The 17,371-nt window shown below is 35.0% G+C and overlaps 2 protein-coding genes across 4 annotated transcripts; one reads left to right on the top strand and one right to left on the bottom strand.

The window, feature by feature from the left end:
* The first annotated feature begins 2,178 nt into the window (after positions 1-2,178).
* Positions 2,179-6,397, top strand: LOC113754096. 2 transcript variants are annotated; one of them, XM_027298427.1, is made up of 8 exons: positions 2,179-2,318; positions 3,162-3,525; positions 4,679-4,750; positions 4,877-4,944; positions 5,043-5,193; positions 5,459-5,539; positions 5,620-5,709; positions 5,815-6,397. In XM_027298427.1, the coding sequence occupies exons 2-8, from the start codon at positions 3,277-3,279 to the stop codon at positions 5,911-5,913; spliced, it is 810 nt and encodes a 269-aa protein (XP_027154228.1). In that variant the 5' UTR covers positions 2,179-2,318; positions 3,162-3,276; the 3' UTR covers positions 5,914-6,397. The 2 variants fall into 2 exon arrangements, with proteins under 2 accessions (XP_027154228.1, XP_027154229.1); XM_027298428.1 differs by lacking the exon at positions 2,179-2,318 and adding an exon at positions 2,430-2,486.
* A 1,087-nt stretch (positions 6,398-7,484) lies between these two features.
* LOC113754310 (sulfhydryl oxidase 2) lies at positions 7,485-15,728 on the bottom strand. Of its 2 annotated transcripts, XM_027298690.1 has the most exons (12): positions 15,292-15,728; positions 13,714-13,738; positions 13,498-13,590; positions 12,573-12,754; positions 11,518-11,587; positions 11,348-11,416; positions 11,151-11,221; positions 10,917-11,073; positions 9,914-9,954; positions 8,554-8,700; positions 8,013-8,450; positions 7,485-7,833 (listed from the first exon to the last, which is right to left on the bottom strand). In XM_027298690.1, the coding sequence occupies exons 1-12, from the start codon at positions 15,549-15,551 to the stop codon at positions 7,812-7,814; spliced, it is 1,575 nt and encodes a 524-aa protein (XP_027154491.1). In that variant the 5' UTR covers positions 15,552-15,728; the 3' UTR covers positions 7,485-7,811. The 2 variants fall into 2 exon arrangements, with proteins under 2 accessions (XP_027154491.1, XP_027154490.1); XM_027298689.1 differs by having other exon boundaries at positions 7,485-8,450.
* Between the last annotated feature and the right edge of the window lie 1,643 nt (positions 15,729-17,371).

Raw genomic sequence — 17,371 nt, 5'->3', positions numbered from 1 at the left:
TTAATAAAATAACGAAAATGAAAAAAAAAAACCCTATTTCAAGAAGGTTGTCTTCCATCTTATGAAATCAAGAAGCAATACTTTTCGTCCACTCAATGTATAATGACCTCATGCATGAGATACCAGAATTCACGTATTCTGCCACAAAAATTTCACCCTTGAAATGTCATATATATACATGTATAGTTCACCAATGGATTTGGTTTACATTTGTGAAGAACGGTTAGACTTATCAATCTTTGTCAATACTGGGCAGCTTCTGACGCCACATGTCATTTTTGGAGAATGGAATCTCAATTAATCACCTCAGAAAATGGAGGTTTAGCTTAATTTGTTCCACAGGTTGCCATCGTTTAACTCTTATGTGGAGCATTAGATGTCAACTCGAACATATGAAAGGTAAAACAGATGCATGAAAGATTGAAATTGAAGGGTCAATTCTACTTTTTAAGTTTCTCTGCTTTTTCTTTTTTTGGGTTGAGGGATCAAATACTTTGAACAAGATTACACCTCATCATTCTGAAAATTGCTATCCAGAACCAGGTAGATAGTCTAATTCTTTTTTTTTTTTTTGTAGAAAGTAGACTTGCAATTTAAGAGTGCCCACGTGTTGTATGGCTAAAGGTGTTCCTGATGAACATCTCCAATCTTTGTCTACCATGTGTATGGAGGAAGGAATTTGACAATTTGAATCTTGAAGTTGAAAGAAAATTGATGAATTTAATTCCAAGTGTTTTTACCATCAACAAATAAAAGTAAGTGTTTTTACCATAGATTGAATTTCCCTACCCTCTCTATCTCTATCTATTCTTTTTTTTTGGAGTTTTGTATGAGGTGCAATATGCATCTAATAGCATAAGGTACTATTGCTATCGTGATCATATTATTATGCCAAAACTTTTGTTCTCCTCACGCATCAACTACTAATGTAAAATTGATTTGTTAATGCCACACATCATGGCGATTTGAACCCACAACTTTTTCTTTCTTCTTTTTTCTTGTTTTTTCCCTTATGAGCTTCCAATCCATTTAAGTCTTCACTCTTAATAAGCCAAATTCTCATTTGTTAGTCTAATTTACTATTGCAGAAAACTTAAATAGCTATAATTTAATCTTTTAGTATACAAGGCGGCCCTAATTGGTTCCATTATTATTGTTTCAAGTACTTATGTTACACTTTTTTATAACCTAGTCAAATAGAAACATTTTATTAAATTACATACAACTTGGATCTACAAACACAACTAAACAATTCCAGTTTTTGTGTTTTTATTTTAGAATATGTCAATTTCTATAAAAAAAAATGCTGAATAAAGTAATGACTTGCTGGCTACTGCAATGCCAATCATGAGAGTTCAACTTTAGCATAATACTAAGTAAGGTTGAGAACACTTTAGAACTTGATTGAAATGTACTGATGAGACTTTAATCTAGTGATTAAGATTGAGATATTAAATTCCACCCCTTCCCTCCTAAAAAACAATTAAAGAGAAACTTGATTAAATTGTTTTGTTTTTTCAACACTTCTCGCTCCTTCGCACACCTACACCCAACTGCCGGATAACTTTTGATTATATTATTATTCACTAATATCGAGTTGAATGATAGAGGGGAGGGGTGTAAATTAGATGTGCGAAACCTTTTACTTACACTTAACAAAATTCAAGAAAAAAAAAGATGAAAAAAATATAACTAATGGTTTTTATTTCTTAATGGCTTTAATTAGACCCATCCACTCCAATATCTGTCATGATTTAACAAACTATTTGGAGGTCAGAGAGCGCAATCTTCACGATCAAGATTGTAGTAAAAAGTGGAATCCATGCGGTTGTCAATTGTTTTCACGGTTATGATTAAGATTTTCTTTCTCCTCTATTGTCTCCAAGATAACTTTCGTTCCTTTGGATATGGATGAAAAAAAAAAATGGTATACGTAAATAAATACTTGATTTTGCCACAAAATATGAGAGACCTCTGAGGAAAGACCAGACCAGAAAGAGACATTTTCAAAGGCTTTGAAAACCCCATTATGGGTACCCCACTTCACCGTTTTTCTATCGTGGGTCATTTTTCTATTTTATTTTATCTTTTTTCTTGAACCTCTGATGCCTATTATATATGTGTGTATTGTACATAGGGGATTTGGACGTGAATTTGAATCCTGAATGCTGACAAAGACTACACTCAATCTCTTGCTTCATTCCAAAACAGAGATTTCTCCATTTTTGCAGAAAAAGCCCATAAAAGAAAACGGAAAACAAAGAAAAGAGAAGAAACGTTTGAGCTTTCTTAGCTTCAAGATATCCGATCCCCTTCTTGTAAGTATCCCTTTTCCTTGCTGTGCTTTCCTTTCTCACGTATATTCTCTTAAATCCCTCACTTCTCTTTGCTGTTTCTTGCTTATAGCTCTGTATTCTTAAAAAGATCGCTTTTTTCCGTCTGGGGTTGTTTCATTGCCTCCTCTGTTAATTGCTTTCTCTTCTTAGGTACTCTTTTCTTTTGCTTGGTTTTTTGACTTTGTCATGTTTAGCTAGATGATTCTGTTCCATTTGCTTTGACAATTGGAGCTTTTATCTGGTTGGGTATGTTTTGCCATCAAAAGATGATTTCAAACCGAAAAAGGAAAGTTGAACTCACTATCAATCATGTTTAAATTTTCTGTCTTCGGTTACTGATTTAGATTTATATTTTGATGCTTTCGACTCTTAAATGAACTTTCTCTATTGGTTTTGTAGCATCAAAAGTTGATTTTTTTTTTAATTTTAAGCAGAAAAAGGAAAGTTGAGCTTGCGTTCCATCATGTTTAATTTTTCTGTCTTTTGTTAGTTTACTTCTAACTGTTTTATATAAAGCATTTTGATGGTTTTGACTCTTAACTGTAGTTTCTCTATTGGTTATGTGACTTTAGTGTATACAACTCTTCAACCTATTTTTAAGTAAAATATTTTTATGCTTATTTAGGTACTGATTTTGTTGGTCTTCTTGGTATATCTCTTTCTATGACCTCTTTCTCTTCCTGCTTGAATACTTTAGCGTCTAAATGTTGTTATATATGGGTATGCTTAACTTTTGCATTACGGAAATTCAGCAAATGAATCTCTATCTTGTATTTCATTATATTGCATATGTTGTGCTGAAATATGTTTTCTTTGTTCTGGTAGGTCTCAAAATTTTACTACTGCTGCTGAGCTAGGGCTGCTGGTTATAGTGTTTTGAGCTGATTCAGTTGGATTTCCTTCTAGCAAGTGATAGTTGTTTTGAGTCTTGCTGACGACGATGGGGGATCATTTTGTTTTGCTGGTTGATCGGTTGCTCACTGAATCCACTTTGGAGGCTGCAATTGAAAGCCAAAACCGGTTGCTGCAGTCGGTACCCTTGAGAAATGATGACATGGCTGTTGATTGCACTTTGAAGGATACTGGAGCTGATTTGACTCCAAGGAAAATGGTCGAGTGCAGGATATGCCAGGATGAAGATTGGGATTCAAATATGGAGACCCCTTGCTCTTGTTGTGGCAGCTTGAAGGTTGGCCATGCCTTTGTTATGATTCATCTTTGAAATAAAACATCTTCTGCTTCACAATTCTGTTAATTGTATCATTTGTATGTGCTACTACGTGCATGCTTGCATATGTTTCAAATTCTTTCTGTGCCTTTTTAAATTCCTTGTGCTCATAAACTATAAAAGCATATCATGATAAAGTCATTTAATTAAATTTTGTTCATTTGTCCAATCACCTACTACAAGTATTGACTAGTTGCGATGACCTTAACCTATTTCAATTAAGGAATTTTAAGAATATGATATAGACTTGAGAATGAAATTGTGTCAACACCAATGACGGCATTTCTTTTAGAAAAAAGAAAAAAGTAAGATGAATTGCAGCAGGAGAAGAGACTATTGACTCTAGGTTTTTGAGTTCTGAGCTGCAGTCTGATGATGTGTCTTTGCTTGTACCAGTTTATTTATGAAGTTGAAGTATATCCTACTGCCTAGGTGTATTTGCTTTTGAAAAGCTTTCATGTATTTTCTTCCAAACAAATGTCGAAGCAATCTGCTTCAGAAACCCTCTTTTGCTTTCAAGACATCTAGAATACGAAGAATGTGTAAGGAGGGGCAGTTGCTTTAGTTTTACTTTATGGTATGTTCTTCTGGATGTATGGCCCCATGACAAGGGTCTTTCTTATCTCCAAAAAGCCATGCTTGTCTCTTTGTGTTTCATTTTTCTAATCTGCGAGCTTATTAGTTTTGTCGAACTGGACTCTTAATTGCACTCATTAGTCGTAATTTGGCACCAGAACATGTCTATTTCAGCAGAGGCCACTAAAGTGCTGATATTGAAGCTGTTTGCTGCCATCTTTCACTTCTGTACTGTTGCTAGTTGAACAGGTTTTAATATTTTCCTTCTTGGTAGTGAAACATGTTTTGTACCTGCATTGATGCACATGCAAAAGGGATCCTGTTCCTGTTGTCATTTTACTGTTTAATAACTGCATCAAAAGTTGGCTTTGGTTCAGAATAAAGGTGCCTCAATCAGGCACTCAATCTCGTTTTTCTTTTTTTAGTAATACTTTCATGATTCTATAATCCTTACCATTTCAAGTCCTTTTAAATGCTATCTATGTCCTTTAAAGGATGTTTTTACTAGATCTTGGGGTTGACATTCACTTTTTTACAGTATGCTCACAGACGATGTGTACAGAGGTGGTGTAATGAGAAGGGTGACACTGTATGTGAGATCTGCCACCAGGTACATCTTACTCGCAGTAATTGTGATTTGACTGTAAATTCTTCATTTTCTCTGTTAGTTTTGGAATTTCAACCTGAGTTTGTCTTCGACTTAGTAAGACTCCTTGTGCCTAAATGCCACATGCAGCATTTCAAGCCTGGTTATACAGCACCACCACCTATTTTTCGACTTGGGGGTATTCCGATGAACTTCAGGTATCATAGCTTTTCCATTCTTGATAGTAATAAATAAGTAAAATCATACAGTATAAATCAATTTTCCGCTGTGAAACATATTTTGCTAAATTTTTCAGAGGAAATTGGGAAATTGCCAGGAGGGACTTGAATAATCCCCGCCTTATTGCAGTGGTTTCAACTGACCAAAATCTCATTGATCCTGACTATGATGACTATGCAGTGTCCAACTCAAGAAGCATGATGTGCTGCCGTTCCGTTGCTATAATCGTAATATCTCTCTCTCTCTCTCTGCCCACAAAAGGATGTGCATCTATAGTTGGAAACAAATCTAGGAAGCTATGACCATATTCTGTATACGAAAGATACAATGTATGGAGGAGAGGTTGACAGTCTCAAGTTTGATTTGATAGCAAGTTTACAGAACATCTTAATGATTTTACTTGGAGTTTTTAGGAGTAACTAAAGAATCAGGGTGATTGGATATTAGTGTGATGAAAGTTCTTCTCATGTCAAATTATCCTTTATTTTGCAGTTCATGGTTCTTCTAATTTTGCGGCATACTCTTCCCGTCATAGTAAATCGAGCAGGGAACTATACTCTTCCACTGATATTGGTAAATTCACTTGATTATCAAAATTTGGAAGATGCATGTATATGCCGATTGAGTTCCTTATCTATCATCTTCTTTGACAGTTACTACTTCTGAGAGTTGTCGGAATCATTTTGCCAATATACGTTATAATGAAAGCAGTGATTGGAGTTCTTCGTCGCCGGCACAATCGGGTAAGCCTGTTGCCCATGACTAAAGTTCTAATTTTTTTTTACCAGGTTTAAGCATTTTGGTCATTGTTTACTTTATTCATGGCCTGCGTGGGTGACCCTTAACAGGTTAATGTATCCCTCTCATCGTCTTCTCTCTCTTCATCTGATGAAGAAGCTGGGTCGGCAACTTTGCAGCCTCAAAACGATGATGTCACACACGTTTGATAGATGGCCCTTTCCAGCTGCAATTACCGCTAAGATGCAACTTCGTTTAGCTGACTTCGGATGTTAATTCGGTTTCTCTTTGAAGCAGTAGAGTCTTTCATGTATTGCAGTCAGTGCGAGGTCCAAAAAGTGATGAAGAGTATCCTAATATTAAAGAGAAGACTATCGAAAGGCTTGCCCTGAGGATTATGAAGTTTAAATTGGTTAACAAACGTTGATAGAAGGATGATTGATGACAAGAAAGTCGCAGCCTTGCTGTGAACTGATATGCAGTAGTTGTTACTCGAGAAAGAGATCAAGCACCCAAGACCCGTCAAGGTTCTGTCTATATAGGTCTTGAGGTGTGAATTAGTTAATACTTTTAGATCCTGTTTTCAGATTTTACGAACAGACAAATGCCAAGATATGTATATAAGGTTTAAAATTATAGAAAATCATAAAGAAATTTCAGGCTTCTGTCTCAAAACTTTGGTTTTGAATATTACACGTTTCAGCAAATATTTTAGCAATTTAAATTGTTGTTTCCAAACTGGTCAATTCGGTGGCAGTTTTTTTTTTTTTTTTTTCCGGTGCATGCATGGTAACTTCAGGGAAAGATGTTATCTTGAAAGCACATGATTACAGCAACGGAATAAAAGCTCCTGGAAGCAGCATCTTAGATTTGTTGCTTGATGGCTGGGGATCCCAGTAATGAAATCACAAGCAAGCAACAGCCAAGAAAATGCTTTCTTTATGGAAGAGAAAAATGTAGGGTAGAGATGCCAAGAGTAGGGGTGCAAACGAGTCGAGCAGTTCTCAAACTCGACTCAGTTCGATCAATATCGAGTTCGAGTCGAACTTGAGTTGGTCGAGTCAACGTCGAGCTCAAATTCGAACTCAAAATATTAAGCTCGTTAGCCCGTGAGTCGACTCGCGAGTTTGAGTATAGATATTTATTTTTTTAATTTTTATTTTAATAGTAAAATTATATAAATATCCTTAATATTTTATTATTTATTAAAAAAATATTATTTTATTTATTTTTTAAAAAAATAAAATAATTATTTGAGTCGAGCTGAAGCTCGAGTTTCAAAATTATCAGCTCGTCGAATTTGAGTTCGATAAAATTAAGTCAAGATTCGACTCGATTAGGCCAAAACTCGACTCGACTTAACTCGTTTGCAGCCCTAGCCAAGAGTAAAAAGGGTTTCAAGTTTTAATAATTTTTCATTACTATACTACATCAATATATGTTACCATCTTATTCTGTATACTGTTCCTTCTTCGTGTCAAATGAGCACCATCAGGAAATCCTAGTACAAGCAGAACTGAAGTTTCAAAATGTTTCCTAATGCCCAACAAAATGGTCACTTGGTTTGAATTTTCAACATTTGGATTTAGATCTTTTGCACATTTACTGCGTTTCTGGGCTTCTGGGCAGAGCATTTTCTCACTGCCTGGTCAGGAAGGATGCATAAGAAGCAACGGCAAACTCCAAACACTTGCAGTGTAAAGATCTTCTGCACACTAGCTGGTTTATAATTACACCAATGTACATAAAAATATTGCAATCTTCAATGTGATGTTCTCAGTTAAGATTATAGCAGATTGTGTAAACATAAATTGACGCGGACACAATAGCTGCTAGCCTGAATTCAGAACAAGTACACAGCAGGAAATACACTTCACAGTTTATGCAGGCAAGATTTCTCCCAAGTCATGTGGGTGTACAAACATAGCACAAGGGGAAAAGAAGAAAATAATTCTTTCTAAATTACAGTGTAGAGTCAAAACTGTACACTCAAATCTCAAAGTAAACACTAAGCGAGCTACTTGATTCAAGGTTATGGACTTGTTCTATTCTGATGGTTTCCTCACAATTACTGACAGCCATCCGTAGAGCTACCCTGTTTACGAGCTTAGTTCCAGCTTCTTCTTTGCCTGAAATGTTTTTGGAAAAATAAATAAGAATATCAACCTCCAACTATTCCAAACCCCCACTCTCAACGTCACATTTCATTTCTCATATTAAAAATTCACTGTGGCTATCTAGGTTAAATATAAAGTGACTAGGCCAATCTCGCTAGATGTTTTTTAAAGAGTGTAGTTGGTATTTATACTTTCGATTTTTCTGTCGTGAACGCCAGCACCATGCCAGAGCGCCAAATCCACAGCTTGCAACAGCAATCGCTAACGCGGCTCCAATGGGCACAACAATTGCATTTGTTGTGGCTGCCAAATCTTCGATGGGTGCTTTGTTACCCTCACTATCGCCAAGAAGTTCTTTGTCCTTGTAGAGAGTGACTAGTGTTCCCCCATAATAGCTAACTAAGAATTTGAAGACTTCATCATTATCCCACTCTATCTGTCCATTCTTTGAACTTTTGGAGAGATAGCAAGAAGAACAGAGCTGTTTTGGTGGCCATATGGTTTTAGGGAATTTAGGATCACCAGTCTCAAGAGAAGCTTCTTCCTTCATTAACCTTTTGTTGACTTTGTTGTGAGCATTCCACAACCAAAGGACAAAGTCCATTGTCCTCTTAAAAGGATTAGAAACACTGCACGTTGATTAAAAGGATTAGAAACACTGCACGTTGATAAACCTTTTTCAGATTCCAAGGAACTTCAAGAAAACTAAAGACAAATTTAGTGACATCTTACCTTAAGCACATCCCATAAAAATGTTGCCGGCATTCCTCGCAGACAAAGAAATTGTGAATGAAGTCGCATATAGCAGTAAATGCCATCTGGCTTTCCCCATCCTCAACCCTGACGGATAGTGAATGGAAAAGAACCCACAATCCACAGCTGCAGAAGAAACAAAAGCATTAATTGGCCATATTTGAAGTTTTGAAACAAACTGAAGTACTTGCTGCAAACTGCATCTCGATTGATGAAAATGGAACAATAGAAGCTGAATACTACCTAACATCCAACAACAGGGTGAAGTAAAAGTTTCACTCTCGAAGTAACATCATTTGAGTAATTACCCTGAGCATTCTCATACGAGAGTTAAGCATGCTGTGACTGTTATTATTACTTCAAGATGCATGATCAAAATGACTAGAGAAAGAAGTAATCTCATACCAGCAAGCCAGAAAAGATGTTGAACAATATTTGCCGTGTATCGTTTATATAAACTACTCCCTCCGTTCCATTGAAACTGTCATACTTTCCTTTTTGATCTATCCCAAAATTATGTCATCTTACCAAAAACAGCAGGTGAAATTTTCTCCTCCTTCCATTTTTATCCTCAAAGCTACTACAATTATATGTGTGGGTCCAACAAAAATTATTAAAACCTATGCATGTATTAAAGTAGTGCATCACCAGCATGCACCAACTGGCTTTGCAGTTGGTGCGTGCAGCACACAAGAAGAAGCAGGTTGGTATCTTTAACTAAATCCATGGGGCCCACACTATTGGCCTGATGGCAGACGCAATTCGGGCAGCATAAATGGTTTTCTTTGTACAAGTTTTAGACAGCTCGATAATGGGCATTTTAGGAAGTTTAAGAGTTTATTCTCTTTATTATTCATAAAAAGCTCCATTGCCAAAAAGTGACAAACCTTTTGGGACGGAAGGAGTACTAATTTAGATTTTTTTTCTACGATAAGTTGTAATCAGACCAGCTGCCAGAACAGTAAACTGGAATATAAAATTGATCCTAAAACCGTGTAAGCCATTTCACATAGAGATAGAGAAGGTGGAGGGGGTGCCAATATATACTAAGTGATCAGAACAAAACTTAAAAACATGGACCCTTTTGTCTCTGGTACTGCAAAAAAGTAAATAAGTAAATTATAAAATTCTGACATCCTCCAGTGAATACAGGAGCTTGATGGTCATGATCACAACATTTCCCCATATCCATCAGAATTGAATTGTTAGGAACTTTGCACGTTCAAATGTACAGTTTTTTTCAGAGATAAGAAAGATATGCTAGATTTCCTTTAAAGGTAGAATTCACAAAATTGCACTGACAGGCACAAAATAACAAACACGTGAAGGCCATATTTACCTAAAACCCCGAGTTTGATTGCTGCTGCCACGACAAAACATCTACACAAGATGAGGAACAGTTAGCTAAATTCAGAACAATTTACATAAAGCTGGTTTTTGAACAAAAATCAGTTTATCAGTCTTGTAATTAGGAATTCCTTTTTAGCATTGAAAGGGGAATCACTTCCAGACAGGCACCCATTCTTATCTGATTTAGTCTTTACAACCTGTTGCTCATAATAAAGTTCAAAGTCTAGCTGATTCTTATGTTTCTGTCCCTATTTCTACATCATTTTATTGTGTAGAACATTCAGACAATCTTTACTGACTGATTGAAACAAAATTGCTTTCAAATGTTCATTTATGAACGATTAGGTTGGAGGCAACCAGTAAATAGAGTCCCATGAAAACCCCATTGCCCTCCCCCCTTCAATTCCTTAACCTTATTGTACCCCCAAAACTCAAATCTCTGCGACCAATTAAGAAGTTCTCCTGATCCCATATCAGTATAGCTTTATGATACATATGAGAAACGGGTAAGGCCATTCTTCCTTTTAAAAAATTATGAGGACATAGATACTAAAACCATTCGCTAAAGACCTAAATCACAGAGGGCAAGTCAGCTTATCCAAATTGCATCCATCCAGGATTAGGCCTCCCAAAATGAGATTTTATCTCGCATATTTTGCGCACAAATTCAAAATTTAAAGATCATCAGGATAGAGAATGAAAAATAAAGAGAAGTATTTAATTAGAAGTCTTTGAGCCACTGGAAAATATATGCCATTTCAGGCATCATTATAAAGAAATCTATTGACTAGAAAACTTGCAAATCATCCTGATAGTTGGTAAACATGGATCAGTTACCCTCTTTGAACCATATGCCACTAATGTCTTGAATCCAGTCAACAAAAGGTACAGAAATCAGATAAACCATGTATAGACTTCAATAACATTTATAGGTGCAGTAGATCCAATAACATTTCCCATTCTGCAAGTTAAGAGGCAACTTGTATACTCACCCAATATCCGCGAGGAACCTCTTTTCCGCAGATCTGCATATTCTGAAGTCCTTTCTCTTTACCATCACCAATAGATTGTGCATTATTGGTTGACAATATCTCAGATGGATATACATCATCGAAGTTAACAAGTATATCACCACTTCCCTTCCGGCACCTAGAAAGCGCACACACTTTCAGAGATGTAAAATGCTTGACATGAGAAGTCACTCTCAAAGAGATAAAGGTGCTCACCTCTTAGAAGGATGATGGGCCACCAATAGTTGAAGAAATTTAATGAGCGAAGCCCGAGTCTCTGCCTTGATCTGTGTAGTGAGAGTAGATCAGCACCAGTTTATCAAAAATCCTTATTTCCCCTTGACAAGAAGAAAGGGGGGGGGGGGGGGCATCAGGGAAACCGATATATGTGTAGGTAAATGAAATATATTCACCTTGTGCGTGAATATAATGTCGAATGCCGTGGATGTTGCCTCCTCAACATCATATATAGCACGTGCAATCTTTTTGACAAAAAAACAACAAGACAGTCAAATTTTTCACAAGAAGATCTTAGCAATACATGCATCTCAAAAAAAATAAAGAGGTATGCTTTGTCAAGGACCTGCCCGGGGTCAGATGCATTGGTTTGAAGATGCTCGTTTTCATACTTTTCATCATCCAAGGCATATGAACTGTAAGTTCAAGATACATAAGGAAAAAAAGTTCAACAGGCTACTATTTTCCAATACATGGAAATACACATAAAAAGCACGTCAGAATTGCAGGAACCACTAAAGGCAAGTAATTGAAACAGTCCGCCACATTTAAGATAATCTGGATCCTCAAATATTTAAACTGTACCACTTTCACCCAAGCTCCTGCTTCTTATCATCATATTGGCTGTTATGCCTATTCACATTTGTGTAGCTTGAGGAGCAATAGCTTTGAGTTTCTTTGATTAGATTCAATTTGCAATATGTAGAGTAAAATCTGAATTTTTCAAGGAGAAAGATCCCTGATTGTCAATTATTTTTCTTAGACTTGATTGGCCAATGTTTGAGCATATCAAACCAAAGTTTTGCCCCGTGAATATTATATTCAGTTAAGATGGGCTTAAAGTTTTGTGCAGAAAGATGATGGAAATAGAACCTGCAATGGTTCAAGTTCAGTATGTAGGGCCAAATTGCTTATTTTTAATGAGTAAGAGACAATTCAGCAATTCACCATATATGAAAAGATGGTGCCTTCTTCAAACAATATTCAAACAAGTAACAATCTAATACTTGAGCAAGCAAGATTTATTGCATTATAGCATAAGAGAATGCTTTAATTTATGATTCTATATCCACTGTTTTCTTCCTAGATGCATCATTTAATGTTACAAAAGGTACAATAAAAACAGCAATTTCAGCAGACTAACTTCTATCATTCTTTTCCACCGGAAAATTGTTACAATTTCAAATTCTTAAATGTTTAAAATAATAAAATAACAGATGAAGGCGCTAATGCAGTTACCATTGTCTTAGGTGTTAATGCAATTAACATTGTCTTAGATTTATGCCTAGTCAATACATGAGAGTTATTTGTAAATAAAGTTTTATCAAGGCAATCCAACACGAATTTAGGAAATATACTAGCCATAGCATTCATCAAAACCCAATACAGAGGAGGAGTTACCTTCCCATTTGCTTATTTATCCAAATTAGCAAGCGATCAGCTGTCCTGCCATCATCAATCGAGTGTATTTCACTATTTTCCTGCTTTGGCTCCCAAGTTGCACCAACAAATTTAGAAGGGGGGCCCCATAGAAGCATAGGGTAGTGTCCTACAGAAAACTTATCACAGAGATTGGTATTTATCTGTGCTGCCAAACAAGTGAAAAAGATTAATAAAATATCAGTTAGCTAAATTCAGCTAAAAAAACTTGGATACAAAATGAATGACTCTTGGAAAGGGTGAAAAAGTTCAGCAGATCATGCATGGAGGAGAAACGCATGAGCATACATATGAAAAAACATTAACCAAATGGAACAAAGCTTAATCACGAAAAAACTGAAGAAAACAACACTGCAATTAAAAATCGGGGACTGTACCACCCCATCAGAAATAGAAGGGAACCAATTAAAAGAATAGAACATAATCTGAGCAAAATATGGTGTAGTCAATCAGCTAAAAAAGTTAAAAGAAAAAAAATATTTAACACAATATATGATGCACACAATTCGCTAACATTCTACTGCAAATATTGAATTTAAGAATCTCTGCAATTCTTCATCAACCCCTCAAAGTTAATCTAATACTTGAATGCAGACAATTAGTTGAAGTATATGCCATATCTAAGATGATGCACCAATGTTATACTATGGATTCCCCATTTTAAAAGAGAAACAAATGACTGCCCTGTGATGTTTTCCAGTCATAAACTTACTAACTATAGTAATACTTTCCAGTTAGAACACTGCAACACATACATCTTGATTTGAGAAAAAGTACTTTAGGAACACGATGATATATAGAACAACTCAATTACCAATATGCTTAATATGGATACAAGAGTGGAATACATCCAGAAACAACAGCACAGAAAGCATATTCATAATACCTTCAAAGCACAGTCAACCCTTGTCATCAATATAATTCCTGGATGAACAGCATCTGCTCCATTGAATAGTCTTGCAACTTTTTCATAATGAGGCTGCAAAAGTATTGCTTGTTTGAGGCATCAGAAACATAGAAATTTTTGCTTCTTTATCTTTTCTTTTCTTTTTAATTCTTTTTCAGGGATGGTGGGTATAAAGACCATCTTGACTGTTCATACCTTATAATTTCTGCAAGCAGGACACCTGGAAAAACAATTACAGCACATCTGTTACATGTAAGAAAAATATGAAAGCTACACAAAGAAATGGTAAAGAATGTCTACATAAAAATATCATGGTAAGTTGAACAGTATCAACTAACTTGCTCACAAACACATCCATCAACATACATTAGTACAAATGTCAGGTACATAATACATACTACTACATAAATTTGGTTCATCGAGAATAATCATCATAGAAGAAACCTAAAAATCCTTGACTAGAATACACAATGCATAATATAAGAATATTAACTGTCTACCCCATGCATCTTATTCTTACATTACCAAATTTGTCAGATAATTTTTTTCCACTGTTAAGTCTATCATCAGTCATAAGAGAAACACAACATATTTCTTCATTGCAGGCAAAAGTTCTCTGTTTTCCTCTGGAAATATAATTTTATCAAATTTCTTTAGCCATAAAAGTTGTCTACAAGTGATTAGCAAAAACACATATCTGCTGTGATCTTAACAGATGTCCAAGAAGAATAAAGTGCTCCAAATAAGATCTTTTCTACCCAATGTCAAGACAGCCAAAGACCATTGGAAATGTGTATGATAGAGCCAAAAGAATGTTGATTTTCAGCATCAAGCTCGTTACTTTCCAGAAGTCTTCCTTCTAAGACAAGAACTTGCCTAATGAAGACACACAGATATCACCTATATTACTCATGTTATCATGAAAAAATTATTAGTCTTCTTGCAGTTTTAGGTACAACGCTCTAGTCGATTAAGCAACCTAAACATTGATTCCTAATCAACCTATTTTACTTGATTTATATGCCTCTTCTTTCTCTGTGATTAACATTCTTTATAACCCAGAAATGCAATTTAATAACCACAACAATATATACTTCTTTGCAAAAAAACCACTTTCAAGCTATCCATTTTCACCTATTATGTCTATGTCCAACATTTAGCCCGATGATGACTTATCTAGAAAATTCACTTTCTTGATCCCAAAAGAACACAATACATCTTCATTTTCTCAAGATAAGCACCACCATCCAGCTATTAAACCAAATAAACACCTAACATCAACTCACTGAATCAGTCCATTAGCCTTTAAACAACAACAACAACCCAAAAAAAAAAAAACCCAGCAAGTGCAAAATGCTAAAACTTCTCCTTTTGCATTTCTTCCAACAAAATGCTCATAAGCTCCCTTTTGGCCCGTTAATGTACCTGCATAATCCTTTTATTCCTATTGCATTTGTATGGGAATACGTATGCACACCAATTGCTTTATTACCAAACTAATGCCAAAATCCATGCTTAATCAAAACCTGCCCACCCCCAGCCTTTTCAGAAGCGATTCTGCAAACTGCTACGTCAAACTAACCCTACAGCAGCAATTAAAACGCAACAAATTTCTACACTTTCGAAATATTAAAAAAAAATTCAACCAAAATCAAAAAAGCAGAAAACTTTTCTTCAAAAAAAAAAAGACAAAAAAGGAAATGGTATATTATATTTACTAAGCATGCAATCAATTGAATAACAAAAATTGAAACTTGGGAGCAAAACTAATACCAGTGAGCAAAGAATTCAACGATCGCGTAAGTAGCCGGAGTATCTTTGAGGATAGCATCGAAATTCGTGGCGTTTAATTCCACGCCATAATCGGCTTTTTCAACTCGTTTTTCATTTTTACCATCGCTACTGATTTCTCGAAGAATTGATCTCCGAGAGAAGGACGACGATCCGGCTGGAAAAAACGACGCTCTGGAGCTAGAAAAAAAAAGAGCTAAAAATAATACAGAAAAAATTGGAGAAAAAGGAGAAGAAGACATCGAATAATGGCTACTACAACAACAACAACAACACAAACACAATTTTGTGTACGAAAGTCTTTACATATATATGCAACACATATATACGATTTTTGTACGTATTGCGTATGTGGAGGTTTTAAGGTTTGATTTTGGAGTTTAAAGATTCTGTTGATCGGAATAAGTACGTATCCCAAAGTCTACGGTATACGGAAATACATCAGAACAATTCAAGTGCTGGCCTTAGCGAGAATTATAAGCAGCAAAAATTATTGATGAGTCCAAGCCACATATTTTATTGCGCAATGGGATACTCAAAAAGTTAACCGTGAATGAAAAGCTATTAGTACACATAACTAATAAATTAAAATGAGCACATTGAATTTTACTCTTTGTCATGAATAAATGTGAAAATCTTAGGTCTCATCGCAACTATCATTTTATTATGGACTTTTGGTAGAAAAAAAATATTTACAATGATTTAATGTATGTAAAATAAAAAAAAATTAAAAAAATATGATCACATAATATGGAAAACTTCAATACAAACAAGACCATATCGAGATAATATTAACACGTTAATTATTTTTTGATTATTTATGTATATTATCTGGTTCATTTATTATTGTCTGATGCCAATTTAGTATGAGAGTTTTACTATATAATTCAGCTTTCATTATGTTCTTAGTGATAACTCATTATTTTTTTTTTGATAAAAAAGTAAATTTCATGAAATAATTTAATTGTAACCTATATATTTATTGAACAGAATTCTTGAATTTCTTCTTTTTTTTTTTGAAAATTGAGAATTTTTGAATTTCTAACACTCAGACAATGTAAAGTTTTAATTACTCAGAATCTCTATACTTTCTTCCATGTAGCTTGTCCAAAAATAAAAAGTGAAAAAAAAGAAAAAAGAAAAATAGCATTTGGAAGTTCGAGAGTTAGGCTACTTAATCAAGATTTTGGGGCAATTGGAGCTAAAAATGTTAATTGAGAGTGGCTGCAATTGTCCATGTCAGATTTGGGGCCCAGTGATCCCTTTCTAGGCTGTGCTGATGGGTTGGGGCCAAATTAGTTGGGTTGGGGCCAAATTAGTTGGGTTGTGGAGTTGGTTCCGAACAGTCAACAATCAATCACCAAACACCACCCCAACTGCAAAACGATAACGAAACTAACAAACTTTTTATGCTGTTCAGTGGACAACAAAGCAGCAAAATTGGAATCAAGATAAGTACCTAATGAGGAAATGGTTAGCAACGAAAGCAATGCTGACAATGATTGTGATTAATGTTTTGATCGATTCTGAAAATTTTTAAGTGAAAATTTTTTACTGAATTTTCTGAATTAACTGTACATATAATAATATAGTCTCATAAATGCTCTTGTACAAAATACACGTGTGTTCTCTTTCTGTTCATATATACGCACATGCAAATATACGCTCTCCAACACAAATATATATATACTTAAATATGAGCTCTAAATTATTTCATTAATTTCTCTCTCTCACAAACACATGCATACACACATTCTTTCCCTCTAAATACACAAATAAAAGAATTTTTTTTAAATATAAAAACATAAATTCCAATTCAGCACTATAATTCAATTAGTTAGATATAACTTAATCGTTCCGACAACTTTATACTTGTAATATTTAATTTTTCAGACTTCAAACTTTAGTCTTATCAAATGGACGGACCTTAGGTGGGATAGTCATTGTTAAATGAAGGTACAATTGTTACTGCTGATTATGGAGTTCCTGCATAGACTTCACTCAATATATTTCCACCAAAAAGGAGAAAAAAAATATTTAATAGCATAGTGAACCACTGATA

Source organism: Coffea eugenioides, chromosome 11 (genome assembly GCF_003713205.1).
Source record: "Coffea eugenioides isolate CCC68of chromosome 11, Ceug_1.0, whole genome shotgun sequence".
Taxonomy (NCBI): Eukaryota; Viridiplantae; Streptophyta; class Magnoliopsida; order Gentianales; family Rubiaceae; genus Coffea; species Coffea eugenioides.
The sequence above is the reverse complement of the archived record's forward strand: the minus strand, read 5'-3'. Positions and strand labels throughout refer to the sequence as shown.